The sequence below is a fragment of the Labrus mixtus genome, chromosome 3, assembly GCF_963584025.1.
Source record: "Labrus mixtus chromosome 3, fLabMix1.1, whole genome shotgun sequence".
NCBI classification, from domain to species: domain Eukaryota; kingdom Metazoa; phylum Chordata; class Actinopteri; order Labriformes; family Labridae; genus Labrus; species Labrus mixtus.
Window position 1 is genome coordinate 32,328,710 of NC_083614.1, and position 13,159 is coordinate 32,341,868.

Genomic DNA, 13,159 nt, shown 5'->3' on the forward strand with positions numbered 1-13,159 from the left:
AATGTTAGGCCTAAATATTTAAACTCATTAGCTAGACTAAGCTCTACACCTTCCAGGTAAACGCCGGATTGCTGAAGGCTGGTTGGCTGTTTAGTGAACATCATACAGACCGTTTTCTTTGCGTTTAATTGAAGACATGAATCTTTGACCCAGCTTTGCACTTGGGTCATGGCTGTTGTTAAAATTTGTGAGACTTCATGAGTATTTCTGCCCTGTGCAAAAACAACGGCATCGTCAGCATACATTTGAATGTTTACATTTTTACACACTTCCGGAAGGTCATTTATATAAATAGTAAATAAAATAGGTCCCAAAATACTGCCTTGTGGGACCCCTGTTGGACAGTCAAGGTAAGAGGATTTGGTGCCAGAGATGGACACGCATTGTTTTCTAATTGATAAGTATGATTCAAACCAGAGTAGTGCTTCCTGTGAAAAATTGTAACAAGTTAATTTTGAGATAAGAACAGTATGGTTGACGGTATCAAAAGCCTTCTTGAGGTCCAGGAATACAGCACCTACACAGGCATTCCTATCAAGAAGGCTTTTGATTTTAAGGCCATTATTTAAGTGTATATTCAGTTGTTTTGCGACCCACTTCTCTTTTGGAGATTACGGGTAGAATACTGATAGGTCAGTAATTTGCCATTTCTGTTTTATCACCAGATTTAAAAATTGGGGTGATAACAGCAAGCTTCCACGCTCATGAGAGTTTCACTCCAGTCACTCTCTTTGAGAGCTGCGTCCAGACTTGGAATTTGGTTTTGTGGAATGAACTCATGACAACTTCTAGTTGTGTATGAGTTGGGAAATCTTGTTTTTGAGAGTTTTTGTGAGAACAAAATTATATTATGATCTGAGATTCCTGTTAGTAGATTGTAGGTTTTTTTAATTCTTCATGTATGTATGAGTATTTTATTCAGCCATTATACATCTACAATCATTTTTAAACAATACAGACAGTTCAAACATAGTCAACAGTCATGTGTTATGTAGCGACTGAAAAGGAAAAGGCAGAAGCAAAAAGCTTGAGATGCTTACGTCATCAACACGCAGGAGGAGCGTGAGCAATTAACAGGAACGATACCTACTGTCTGAGCCTTTTATACACTTATTGTGTCAGGGAGAATAAGAACATTTCACAGCAGCACATGTTCTGATCATGTGTGTCTTGGCACAGTGAAAGACTAACCATCAATCATGGCATGGATGAACCACTTCTCGCTCCAAACAAACAACAGCAGAAGAGCAGTTCAAGTTATGTTGGTAGGAAATTTGTGTAATGTAGCACCAAACCCAAACTTTATTTTGTATGCTCATGCTGAAATGCAAAAATAACGTGATTAAAGTTTCAAGTAACCATTAGAAAACCACTAAGTACTGGGTAGATATGGATTACTTCTTCATCACATGTTGTAGAGTAGCTAATGATTATTTAACGGATAATGAAAGCTGGATAAACCACACAAATCTACCTGTTAACTAATGGTTACCTAGAGCCCTTTTCACATATGCACTCCGGTTTATATCTAGTGGTTAGTTTCCCATTCGTCTCCCAGTAAGTATGCAAAATGTGTGTACCTTATTGTAAAGTGTTACCCATGTATATTGTGACTTGTTGTATCTCTCCAGTTGATTTTCCATAACACACATTGTCTATATGCTGCATTCCTGTACTGACTCCGCCCCACTCCGGGCTCCGGCTCATCATTGATGGTGAATTGAAGTTTTGGGCTGAATCCTGGAATAAAAGGAAAACCGATGTTGAAAAACAAAAACCTCATAGTCTGTCAGTGCAACAGGTTGATATTGACAGCATATGAATTTCCCCAAAACACTTGATTTTCATTGTATATCTTGTTTTGAGTTATACATTATTCTCCTGAATGTTTATTCTGGAGTCTGTGTGTGTGTGTGTGTGTGTGTGTGTGCCCCAGACCAGTAGGGGCCCCTCAGGGCTCACAAATGTAAACCAAAGCAGTGGCCCAAAATGACAGTAGGAAACCTCCCTAAGGGGGCCACATCTGACAGCACTCATTGTTGTTGCCCTGCTAAGTGTCACATCCATTATTGCTTTGAAAACCAAAATGAGTTTCTGAAAGTCAACAAAGTAAAATGAAGAGGAATAATCCCCAAGAGACTCTAGAATTGCCACAGTGTGTGTGATGACGGAGGAATGTGGTCAGAGCCGTTGACAGGTTGGTCGGAGGTAGGTTAATGATGATTCACGCTCCGTCGATAAACACATTTTAAAGTATTTTTTTAGATGAAATCAAACTGTGGTTTTCAGATACTGATCATATTCGACTCATCCCGTATCAGTTCTGCGGAGTTTTGAATAATATTCATAAAGTTATTCATTAGTCGTGAATGTTAAGCTAGCGTCTCGCGCAATAGGAAACCCCGTAGTCTCTCCTAAATCACACGTTTTTTCTTTTATCAGGGGAGATGTTTGATCCCGGCTCACAACACAATTCATCGGTTTCTGTTAATTTGTCTGTAAATACAGAGCCAGAACACACGGGGTTACATCAGCAATGCACAAACAGACCGTTATATAACATAACTTTCTACATAGGGTTGCAAACTGGTTATACTACTGCCTAACAAGTCTGTAATACGGCAGAATGAACATCCCTGCAGACATCATTTATTACAGATTGAGCTGCATCATTACCGGTGACGTCATCATTGTCTCACGTTTAGCAGCTTTACTTTTGTCTCCAAAAAGTTTGTAACCTTACAAACCGATCTATGTAGCCATTTACCCACGACCTATAGTTGTCATGGTAACAGTTGAATAAACAAACTGGACAACGGGCTGCAGACACTCAGGCTCCATCAAAATCTGGTAATATTACTGTACCTTTTGAGTCTGCGTGGTTCCTCATCTTCTCACAGCGTCTCTGCCGGCTTCCTCACCCTTTGTTTGTCAACAAATGCACGTGGTGTCAGATGGGGAGGCGTGACCGTTTTTATGACACTGCAGTTGCACTCAGAGACCTCCAGATGGCGCCAAAGCGCACCAAAACTGACAACATCAATGCTCTCAAGTCTCACGCATTGGGAGTGAGAGACACACATTTCAACTTGTTCACACGCTCACACGCCACACCTTGTATTTCTCACACATAAATTACCAGGATAACGCCCACCAAGTTGCGCCGCTATTTTTTTTAACAATGGAACAGATAGGAATCAAGGGGGTTTCCCATAGAGATCAGAAGGAGCTTGCCACGCACCAGCTAATCAAAAAATATATATATATAGCTACCCCAACAGCCAATCAATAAATAGCATTGCTGTATCCGGGTAAGATTTAGATATTCCTGCTACAACAACGCTACATTCTGGTTACAAAGAAGACGCCAATGACATTTTGATTCAGACGCTCGCTGAAGTACAGACTGATCGACGTGGGACAGGACCGTTATATTTACAGTCTATGGAGAAGAGGACCATATCATATTATTACAGTAAGTCATCTCATCATTTGATTTCTGTATGTTGGGGAATATTGTGTCCAGTCAGCTGGTAATCAGTAATATTAGCTAACAGTTTGACCAGAGTGTGTGAACTAGCCAGCCAGTTGAATTCTTGCTAATTTCAGCAGCTATTCTGACACCTGTTTTTTAGTCCTAGATCAGGACCCGTATTCACAAAGCTTTTCTCTTACCTCTGTAACCGAGCTTTCTGGGTTCGTTGGACTGGATACACTTAAACAATAAACGGCACATAGGCGGGGAGCTTCTTTATCCACGGCTTCCACTTTATTACACACACACACCTGTGTACCGGTGTAACAGGATAACAACAACAACAACTGCTTTACGGCAGCTACGGTAACCCTTTAGGGACACCTCACTCTAAAAGCGAATGAGATATACAGTACATATAACAAACACAACAATCTGTTACATACGTCCCCCCCTCAACTTGAAACGTCCCCGTTTCACATAAAACATTGGCACAGGCACCAACAGGAAACCTCTCAAAACAGTCCCCTAGCAGAATTTAACCTGAGCATGAAAAAACCCCTCTGTATCACAGTTGTCACCCAAATGTACTTAACATGATCAGCAAAAACACATGAAAAAAAAAACATCCCAGAAAGAGGGAAACAAACACCAAGCATCAAACTCAGAACCTCACAAAATCCTGAAGACGTGAAGGTGGTCGCAGGACACGCCCCCTGCGTGACTGCACTAGTTCAGGCCCTGAAAACTCCCCATACAGACTCATGTCCACACCCCCAGCCAATTGTTGCTCAACCATTTGCGGCGACAACAGGAGTGGCGAAACCCACAAAAGAGGAGATACTTTAAGGGTAGGAGGGGAGCCACCAACAGTCCCTGTAGGCACTGGCAAAGTATAACGTTTCAGCCTGTCATGGTGAACCACCTGAGGCCTCTCCAGAGAGTCCAGAGGGTTGCTGATGCGGTAAGTCAGTGCAGCCTCACTTCCAGACGCCAATGCCTCCATGACCCGGTATGGGCCCTTCCAATGTGGCGCCAGCTTCGTGCGGCTCTCAGTGGGATTATTCAACCACACCATCTCTCCCGCCTCATAGGCACGGTGGCAAACATCAGCGTCATAATACAGTTTTTTTCTCTCATGAGCCTCTGCAGCATTGAGCCTGGCGACTGAGAAAGCAGCCTTCAGTCCATCCACCATGGATGACACATACCATGGCAGAGATCCAGCCCCCCGAGAGTCTGAAACAACACCAGGCACAAGCACATCAGCAGGGACACGCGCCTCCCGACCATGCATACCACGTATGCAAAGGCGACCTGTTTTAAATAACTGTCCCATTTGCCCCCACGAGAGAGCAACATCTTAGCAAGCTGGTCAATCAGAGTACGATTATGGCGTTCCACCATTCCGTCCGACTTCGGATTGTATGCCATGGTGCGCGTTTTCTTGATCCCCAACATCTGACAGAGACCCTGAATCACGTCCGCCTCAAACTGGCGGCCTTGGTCGGTGTGCAGGACCTCAGGGACTCCATGCACCAAAACACAATCCTCAAAAAGACAGTGAGCAACCGTGTGAGCAGTCTGGTTTGGAAGGGCGTACACATTAACAAACTTAGTAAAATAATCCTCCACAACCAGCACGCACCTATTCCCCCGAGATGTCACAGGCAGTTCCAGAATATCTGCGGCCACCCGTTGCAGAGGGCGGTCAACCAGAGATCCAGGGACCTGCGAGTCTGACAGGCTTTGCACTGCTCACACCACACCCTAATGTCTCTCAGCATGAAAGGCCATTAGCAGGATTATCTGGCATTCTCCCACACACCTCCACCTGCCAGTAGCCTCAGCCTCTGCTCTTTTTAGATTTCAGGAACTACTTCCTTTCCATGGGCCACAGGAACAGGACAAGGTGAGTGAGGAGTTCCTGGAGTATCAACTCATGGAGATCCCCATGCCCCAAGATCCCACCACCTTTAATGTTGAGGAGTTTTGGGGGAGCATGTCCTCAGCCAAGAGCAAGGTAAGAAATATTTGGCGCCACCTGACATACACATAATTAATTGACATAATAAAAGCAAAACATTTGAGTAATAGTTGGTTCCTTTTTTTCAAAGGTGACCGGTTTGAGCCAGTTTGGGAGGCTATCTAAGATAGCAGCATTAGTTTTAGTGCTCCCACACTCAAATGCGGACGCAGAGAGGGTTTTCTCCATGGTCGGCCTAAACAAGACCAAAACAAGAAACAGCTTGGCACTGAATGGAACACTTTCGCCAATCATGACAGTCAAAATGGCTGGCCTGGAACCACAGTGTTTCAAATGGGAGCCACCAACCCCTGTGCTGAAGGCCTCAAAACCTGCCACTAACACCTACAATAAACAACACTAACCATAATCACACAAACACACACACACACACTCACACTTGAGAGCCCTGCAACATATTGAGGCTTTGAGTTTAAATTCTTAAGAAATGAAACTGCATCCTGCTGATAAGGAAAGTGCCACGCCTCTATCACGGACATTTAAAGCTGCTACTGCACATCACGTCATCCACACCAGAGAGCTGAAGCTGGAGCGACTGTACCCACAGAGCAACATCAAGAGGAAACATCTGAGAGGAAGAAACAGCAGAAAGATGAGGTGAGTATCTGACTTGCGTACAAATGTTTACATGTTTCTAATTTATTAATTCCAAACCCTTTCCTATTTGTCTTTTTCTTCCCCTTTAGCTTCATTATTTTAGTGTTTCATATGTTTACTTTTCTCACTTTGTTGCTTTTGTGACTTTTTGTTTGTCTGGGGTAAAATAATAATAATACATTTTATTTATAAGTTTCAATTTCAAGACACTGTACATTTGTTAAAAAGACAGAAGGATCAGAACAGTAAGGACAGACTAAGAGACATTACAACATTACACACAAATCATAAATAAAACAACATAAAGGTGCAGCTACAGATAAACAGAACACACATCACAATCATAGATTAAAAGCTTGTTTGGAGAGGTGAGTTTTGATCAGTGATTTGAATGTAGAAGGGTCAGTGCAGTGTTGAATGTGTGTAGGGAGTGAGTTTCCAGAGGGAGGGGGGCAGCTATGGCTCTGTCCCCCCGGGTTCGTCGCTTGGTTCTAAGTGGGGGAGACAGGAGGTTGGCTTTTAAAGAATGGAGGCTGCGTACAGGAGTGTGAGGGTGAAGGGGAGTGAAGTTTTTGTCAATCACAGTGCCCAGGTACTTGTAACACTCAACATTCTCCACAGGTGTACCTTTGATCATAGGCGGGAAGGTTGAGTGGGAGATTTTCTGAAAATCAATGACCATCTCTTTTGTTTTTTTGACATTGATCTTTAAGAAGTGGTGGTCGCACCACTCCACAAAGTCCTTCACAACAGGCCCATGATCGACCTCTCCATCTTGGAGCAGACTGATTAGAACAGTATCGTCCGCAAACTTCAGGAGATGCCTGTTGTCATAGGTGCTCCTACAGTCGTTTGTATATAAAATATACAATAAAGGGGACAGGACACACCCCTGTGGTGAGCCTGTGGATGACAGCCGCTTCTCGGATAGGGCACCATTCGCCCTGACTGACTGAGACCTGCAAGTTAAAAAGTCCAAGATCCATTTCACCAACCCAGCATCAAGGTTAAAATGGGACAGCAGTTTCTTTGCTAAAATGTGGGGTTGGATTGTATTAAAAGCTGAGGAGAAATCTACAAATAAAAGCCTCGCATGTGTTTTTGTACCCTCAAGATGTTTATATAAATAGTTAAATAGAGTAATAGTGGCATCATCCACACCTCTGTTTGCCTGATATGCAAATTGCATCGGGTCAAGCAGGCCCTGAACATGATTGGTCAGAACTCCTTTGACCAATTGTTCAAAAGTCTTCATTACTACTGAAGTCAGAGCCACAGGCCTCAGGTCATTTAGCTCTTTGGGAGATTTGTTCTTAGCCACAGGTACAACAATAGAATCCTTCCACAGCTTGGGGACCTTGTGCACAGTAAGTGACAAGTTGAAAAGATCTGTAAAAACATCACATAACTGATCTGCACATACTTCAAGAAATTTGCCAGTGATCATACCTGGTCCGGGACGAGCAGTGAGATATAAATCAGGTTGTTTCTGGTCGATTATACACTGACGACATTAGAAAACAGACGAATAAAGACAGACCACTACTGCTAGTCGAAACTCGCACAGCGCCATAGACTGAATGATCAGTCTGCTGGTTCTGGTCCGGAGGCTTCTGAAGCGCCTACCGGAGGGCAGGAGGGTAAACAGACTGTGGGCAGGGTGGGAGGAGTCTTTAAGGATGCTGTGAGCTCGCCGCAGACAGCGTTTTCTTTGGACTTCCTCAATGGCAGGAAGTGGACACCTTGTGATACGCTGGGCGGTTTTTACCACCCGCTGTAGCGCCTTACGGTCTGTGACAGAGCAGTTTCCGTACCAGACTGTGACACTACTGGTCAGGATGCTCTCGATCACACAGCGGTAGAAGTTCATCAGTACAGCTGAAGACAGGTGGTGTCTCTTCAGTGTCCTCAGGAAAAAGAGGCGTTGATGAGCCTTCTTAACCAGACTGGAGGTGTTAGTGTTAGATGAATTAACAGCCCCAAGAGCCTTTTTCCAGAAATCCTCAGAAAGGTTGGTTTGTAATTCGATTTCCCAATCAGCCTTGATCTTATTTACCGCAGACTCGTTAGTTGTGAACAGGAGGTCATAAAGGTAGGAAACCTGACCTTTGGGCAAGACTCTTGCCTTGAGTGCCAGATCAATGCCACTGAGGTTTGGAACTTGAGGGAATGCCGGTGAGTGGGTCCTAGCAAAATCACGGAGCTGAAAATATCAAAAAAAGTCGGAGCTATTTAAATTGAATGCAGAACGTAATTGTTCGAAACTGGCAAAAACATCATTAATGTACAAGTCACCCAGACAGCGCAGGCCATTCCTCTCCAAAGATGTAAATCGTGGGTCAATCATAGCTGGTATAAAAAGGTGATTATTACAGATGAGCATTGCTTTAGAGAGGGAAAGCCACCCAAAGTGTCGTCTAATTTGTGACCATACAATGTGTAGAATTTTAACTGCAGTACTCATTTTAAACACTAGGTGTCTGAGTTACATATTGCTCCTTTAAAACATCTTTTCTTCATGGGAGATGAACAGTAAACATCCAAACATAGCACACTTCAAAGCAAAAAAAACTAGCTGCTGATGTGTTTAAATGTTTGTTTTTTTATTCTCCATCAGTGCTGCTCAGAGTCAAACCACACTGGAGTCCCTGCAGTGCCACTTCACCTGGGACCTGGACCGCAGCAGGCCGAAACTTTTACGTCTCACAGACAAGATGGAGGACTTCAGCACAGAGGAGGGAAATAAATGGCTGGGCCACAGTTACAACCTGTGGGGGTTCATTCAGTATAAACTGGGGTTAAATGAAGAGGCTAAGAGTTTGTTCCAGAAGGCTGCAGAGACCCTCAACAAGCTGAGAGATGCAGATGAGGGTCCTTGGTTAGTGGTGAACTACGGGAACCTGGCCTGGCTGCATCACCACATGGGAGATCTAGAGGAGAGTCAGGCTTACCTGTCAAAGGTTGATACCCTGATGGAAAAATACCCATCTCCATCCCAGGACGACCTCCATGCAGAGATCTACGCTGAAAAGGCCTGGACCCTGATGTTCTTAGGAGAGGATAAGAAGCTGGTTGTTGATTACTTTGAGAAAGCTGCCAGGATGCAGCCGGACATGGTGGAGTGGAACACCAGCTATGTCATATGGTTAAAGAACGCCCAAAACTTCAGTGACCCAAGGCTGGAACCTGACCTGTTGAGACATGAGATGAGACAAGCCAAGGAACGGGATCCAGAGAACTTGCACCTCGCTGCGCTCTACCTTGAACAACGGGCTAATGAAGGAGAAAACATTCGAGATGAAGTCTGTGAGTTGGCTGGAAATGTGAGCACTCTGTGCTGCAGTGGCAGTGGCATGTGGGCCTTACTAAACCTTTACATAGACCACATATCTGTTGATGACGCCATTGATTTGGCAGAGAAAGTTCTGAAAGAACATCCAGATGTGCATTATCTGAAGAGATGTGTTGCGTTCTGCTACAGATCGAGGATCGTTTATAAAAGCAGAAATGACCCTGATCCAGAACAAAGCATGATGGACAGAGCAATCGCTCTCCACGAGGAGCTGATCTCTCTTTACCCTCACTCTTCACTCAAAAAGGAAACAGACCTCGCAATTATCTATGCAAAGTCACGTCACAGCAAGGCCAAAGCTGAGCAGATATTTCAGAAACTGCTCAAAAATGAACCAGCAGAACCTGAAGACAAACAGATGCTTTACAGCATATATGCAGATCATTTATACTTTAATCAAAAAGAGCACCACGGGTCGACACAGTATCACATGAAGGCAGCAGCAATACCAAAAAAATCCTACTTCCGTAAGAAAAGCATCAGAATGCTGGAGAAGACTATAGACAGAGGCATAATGTGCAGAGAAATAAAAGAGTTTCTCAGAAACCTGCAAGAGCCAACGCAATAAAGACAGGGAGGCAAATTTAGGGGGAACAATTTTGTCCAAGCAAAACAAAACAACTAATTTCTACGAAGGTGTTTTGCTTTCATGTGGTAATAAAGAGCAAAAGAATCCTGAAGAAGAATGAAAAACAGGAGGGGGCCAAGTATAAAAACTAACTAAAAACTAATTTCCTGTCATTCAAAACTATTTGAAATAAATTAAAGGAAGGTTTATTTTAATTATTTTCTTAATTATTTTTTATTTTTGGGCTTTTATGCGTTTATTTAGAGATAGGACAGTGGATAGAGTTAGAAACAGTGGATAGAGTTAGAAACAGGAGAGAGAGAGAGAGAGAGAGAGAGAGAGTCGGGAACGACTTACTAATTCAGGACGGAGTTCCCTTCATGACATCACAAAGGGCAGTAGCCCCTTGCATCCAGAGTGGATTTAGAACAAGAAACTTCACACATGTTTTTGGAAGCTCTGAGACTTTTTTAAACTGAAGAAGAGGAGGAGAATATGTGACCTTTAATTCTTACACCCTAGCTCCTGGTAGGTGTGACGTCCTCTGTAAAACACGGTCGTCATGGTGAATACTTAATGAAGAAATGTGTGAATTGTGATTATCATGTATTTTGCTTCTGTTGTGTTTTTTCAATGCTGTATTTTCAGTTTTTATAATTAATGGATTTTATAAGAATGTGCTTCACTTTGGATATTTAAAGTCCTCATTGTTCATGTGAAATTTTATTTGCTGTGACCTGAAAATTATATATTAAGATGCTCCTGTTTGCTCAAGCTGTGTTTAAGCTTCAAACCAATAAATGAACAGTGTGCACACCAAGAAATCGTCTTGAAGTTGTTTGTTTCAGTGGTTTCACCTTCTTCAGTTCTAAACTATCGGGAGGACGGCGCTAGAAATTTAAGCCTCGTCAGATCATAAGCGTCCTAATTCTGCTAAAGCCTATCACACTAAACGATTTTTAAAATCTTGAAGGGGACACATTATTAAAAATCCACTTTTAGTGTTTCTGAACATATATTTGGGTAACCTGATAAACCCATCCAGTCCTTTGTTTGAGGTCTGCATAAGTCTTACAACAGAGAGAAAAATGCTCTGTTTCAAATGTGCTCTCCTTGTGATGACACAGTGGGATTCTGGTTTAAAAAATTACCCTCCCCTCCCCCCCTGGTATCTCCACCCATGGACTCCACCCCCAGCCTAGAGCAAAACTTTTGCGCAGGTCCTCCATTTTTATTCTCTCTACAGAGGAGTGATGTCTACCTGGAAAACTCAGGGGGGCTCATTGCATTTAAAGAGACACACACACCAAAACGGAGCGTTCTGAGAGAGCTGGTTTATACAGGGTCACAAACATGACATGAATAACAATGTTCACATCCAGCACAAAGATTAAATAGAAAACTAACACTCATTTCTAACATAATATATTCCTTATAATTATTAGAGTAAGTTATTTGGCAGAAATATTCTATATTGAATAGTAGCAGCGGCGTACGAGCGCCGCACGAGTGGTCGCATGTTACAGCAGCTCCAGGGTTTTTTCCTTATTTTTTCTTACTTTTTTCTAGCTTATTTTTGTTTATTACTTCCATAATCCACTACCACAAGATGGACACAACTCTTGTTGAGTTTGCACTGGTATTTCTGTTTTTTCAACCTACTGTTTACATCTTGGACCGCGGAGGTCTCGTGTAGCAGTGGCTCTATTGTTTACACCTGCGATCAGCTGTTAGCCCTCCGTAGCACTGCGAAGCTAACCGGCGAAAGACCCGATGTTCCCCGCGAGCTGAGGAGACGGAGACGGAGACGGGGTTGCCACGCCGGGGTAAAGTGAACAAGAGGAGACGTTTCAAACCCGTCCTTCCCTCGGTCATCACCGGGAATGTAAGATCTCTTCCCAATAAGATGGACGAGCTAGCGGTGCTAACCCGGCATCAGAGGGAATATGGGGAATGTAGCCTAATGCTGTTCACGGAGACCTGGCTAACGGAGCTAACACCGGACTCAAATGCTAAGCTGGATGGTTTTCAGCTGATGTGGGCTGACAGGACAAAGGAGAGCGGTAGGAGGAAGGGAGGAGGGCTGGCGGTGTTTGTGAACGATAGATGGTGTAATCCGGGGCACATCACTATCAAAGAACAACACTGCAGTAAGGAAATTGAACTGCTAGCTGTTAGCATGAGACCTTACTATCTGCCGCGGGAATTCTCGCATGTTATAGCGATAGCTGCGTATGTTCCCCCCTCTGCTAATGCCAGCTCGGCGTGTGATGTCCTGCACTCATTAACAAACAGGCTGCAGACACAGCACCCACAGGCCCTCTTCCTTATTACTGGGGACTTTAATCATACCTCTCCTTCCTCTACCCTGCCCACCTTCACACAATATGTCACCTGCCACACCAGAGACAATAAAATACTGGACCTTTTCTATGCCAACACCAAGGAGGCATACACCTCATCTCCTCTCCCTCCCCTTGGAAGATCAGATCACAACCTGGTGTACCTCCTGCCTGTGTACAAAGCTCTGGTACACAGACAACCAGCTGTCACCCGCACTGTTAAAAGATGGTCCGATGAGACGGAAGAGGCTCTTAAGGACTGTTTTGAGACAACTGCGTGGGAAGTGTTCTGTGATGACCATGGGGAGAACATTGACAGTCTCACACACTGCATTACAGACTATATTAATTTCTGTGTGGATCACACCGTACCCACCAGGACTGTACGTTGTTTTGCCAACAGCAAACCGTGGATTACTCCTGAAATAAAGGTCCTCCTCAAGGACAAAAAGAGGGCTTTTAGGTCAGGAGACAAGGAGGAGATGAAGACTGTGCAGAGAGAGCTGAAGAGGAAGATCAGGGAGGGGAAACGCATCTACAGGAGGAAGATGGAGGAACAGCTGCAGCAGAAGAATGTCAGCGGAGTCTGGAAAGGCCTGAAAACCATTTCAGGTCACAAGGACTCCAACACTGAACTGGTTAGGGATCAGGAGTGGGTGAATGACCTGAACACTTTCTTTAACAGATTTGAACAGCCATCCACCCCTCCCCCTACCCATTCCACTCTGCTGCAACGACCACCGTCTGCCCCCGCTGCTGACTGCACAACCCCCACCTC

General features: G+C 43.9%; 1 protein-coding gene across 2 annotated transcripts in view; it reads left to right on the plus strand.

Moving 5' to 3' along the window:
- The window catches only part of LOC132971836 (interferon-induced protein with tetratricopeptide repeats 1-like), a 41,228-nt gene that overhangs the window by 13,035 nt on the left and 15,034 nt on the right, over positions 1-13,159 (plus strand). The window contains exons 1-2 of one of the 2 annotated variants that reach the window (XM_061034604.1): positions 5,935-6,119; positions 8,737-10,332. In XM_061034604.1, coding sequence (XP_060890587.1) covers positions 5,950-6,119; positions 8,737-10,039 — 1,473 coding nt within the window. In that variant the 5' untranslated portion in view covers positions 5,935-5,949 and the 3' untranslated portion in view covers positions 10,040-10,332. Of the gene's footprint in view, positions 1-5,934; positions 6,120-8,736; positions 10,333-13,159 lie in introns of those variants that run through there. The other variant, XM_061034611.1, reaches the window with a different exon arrangement.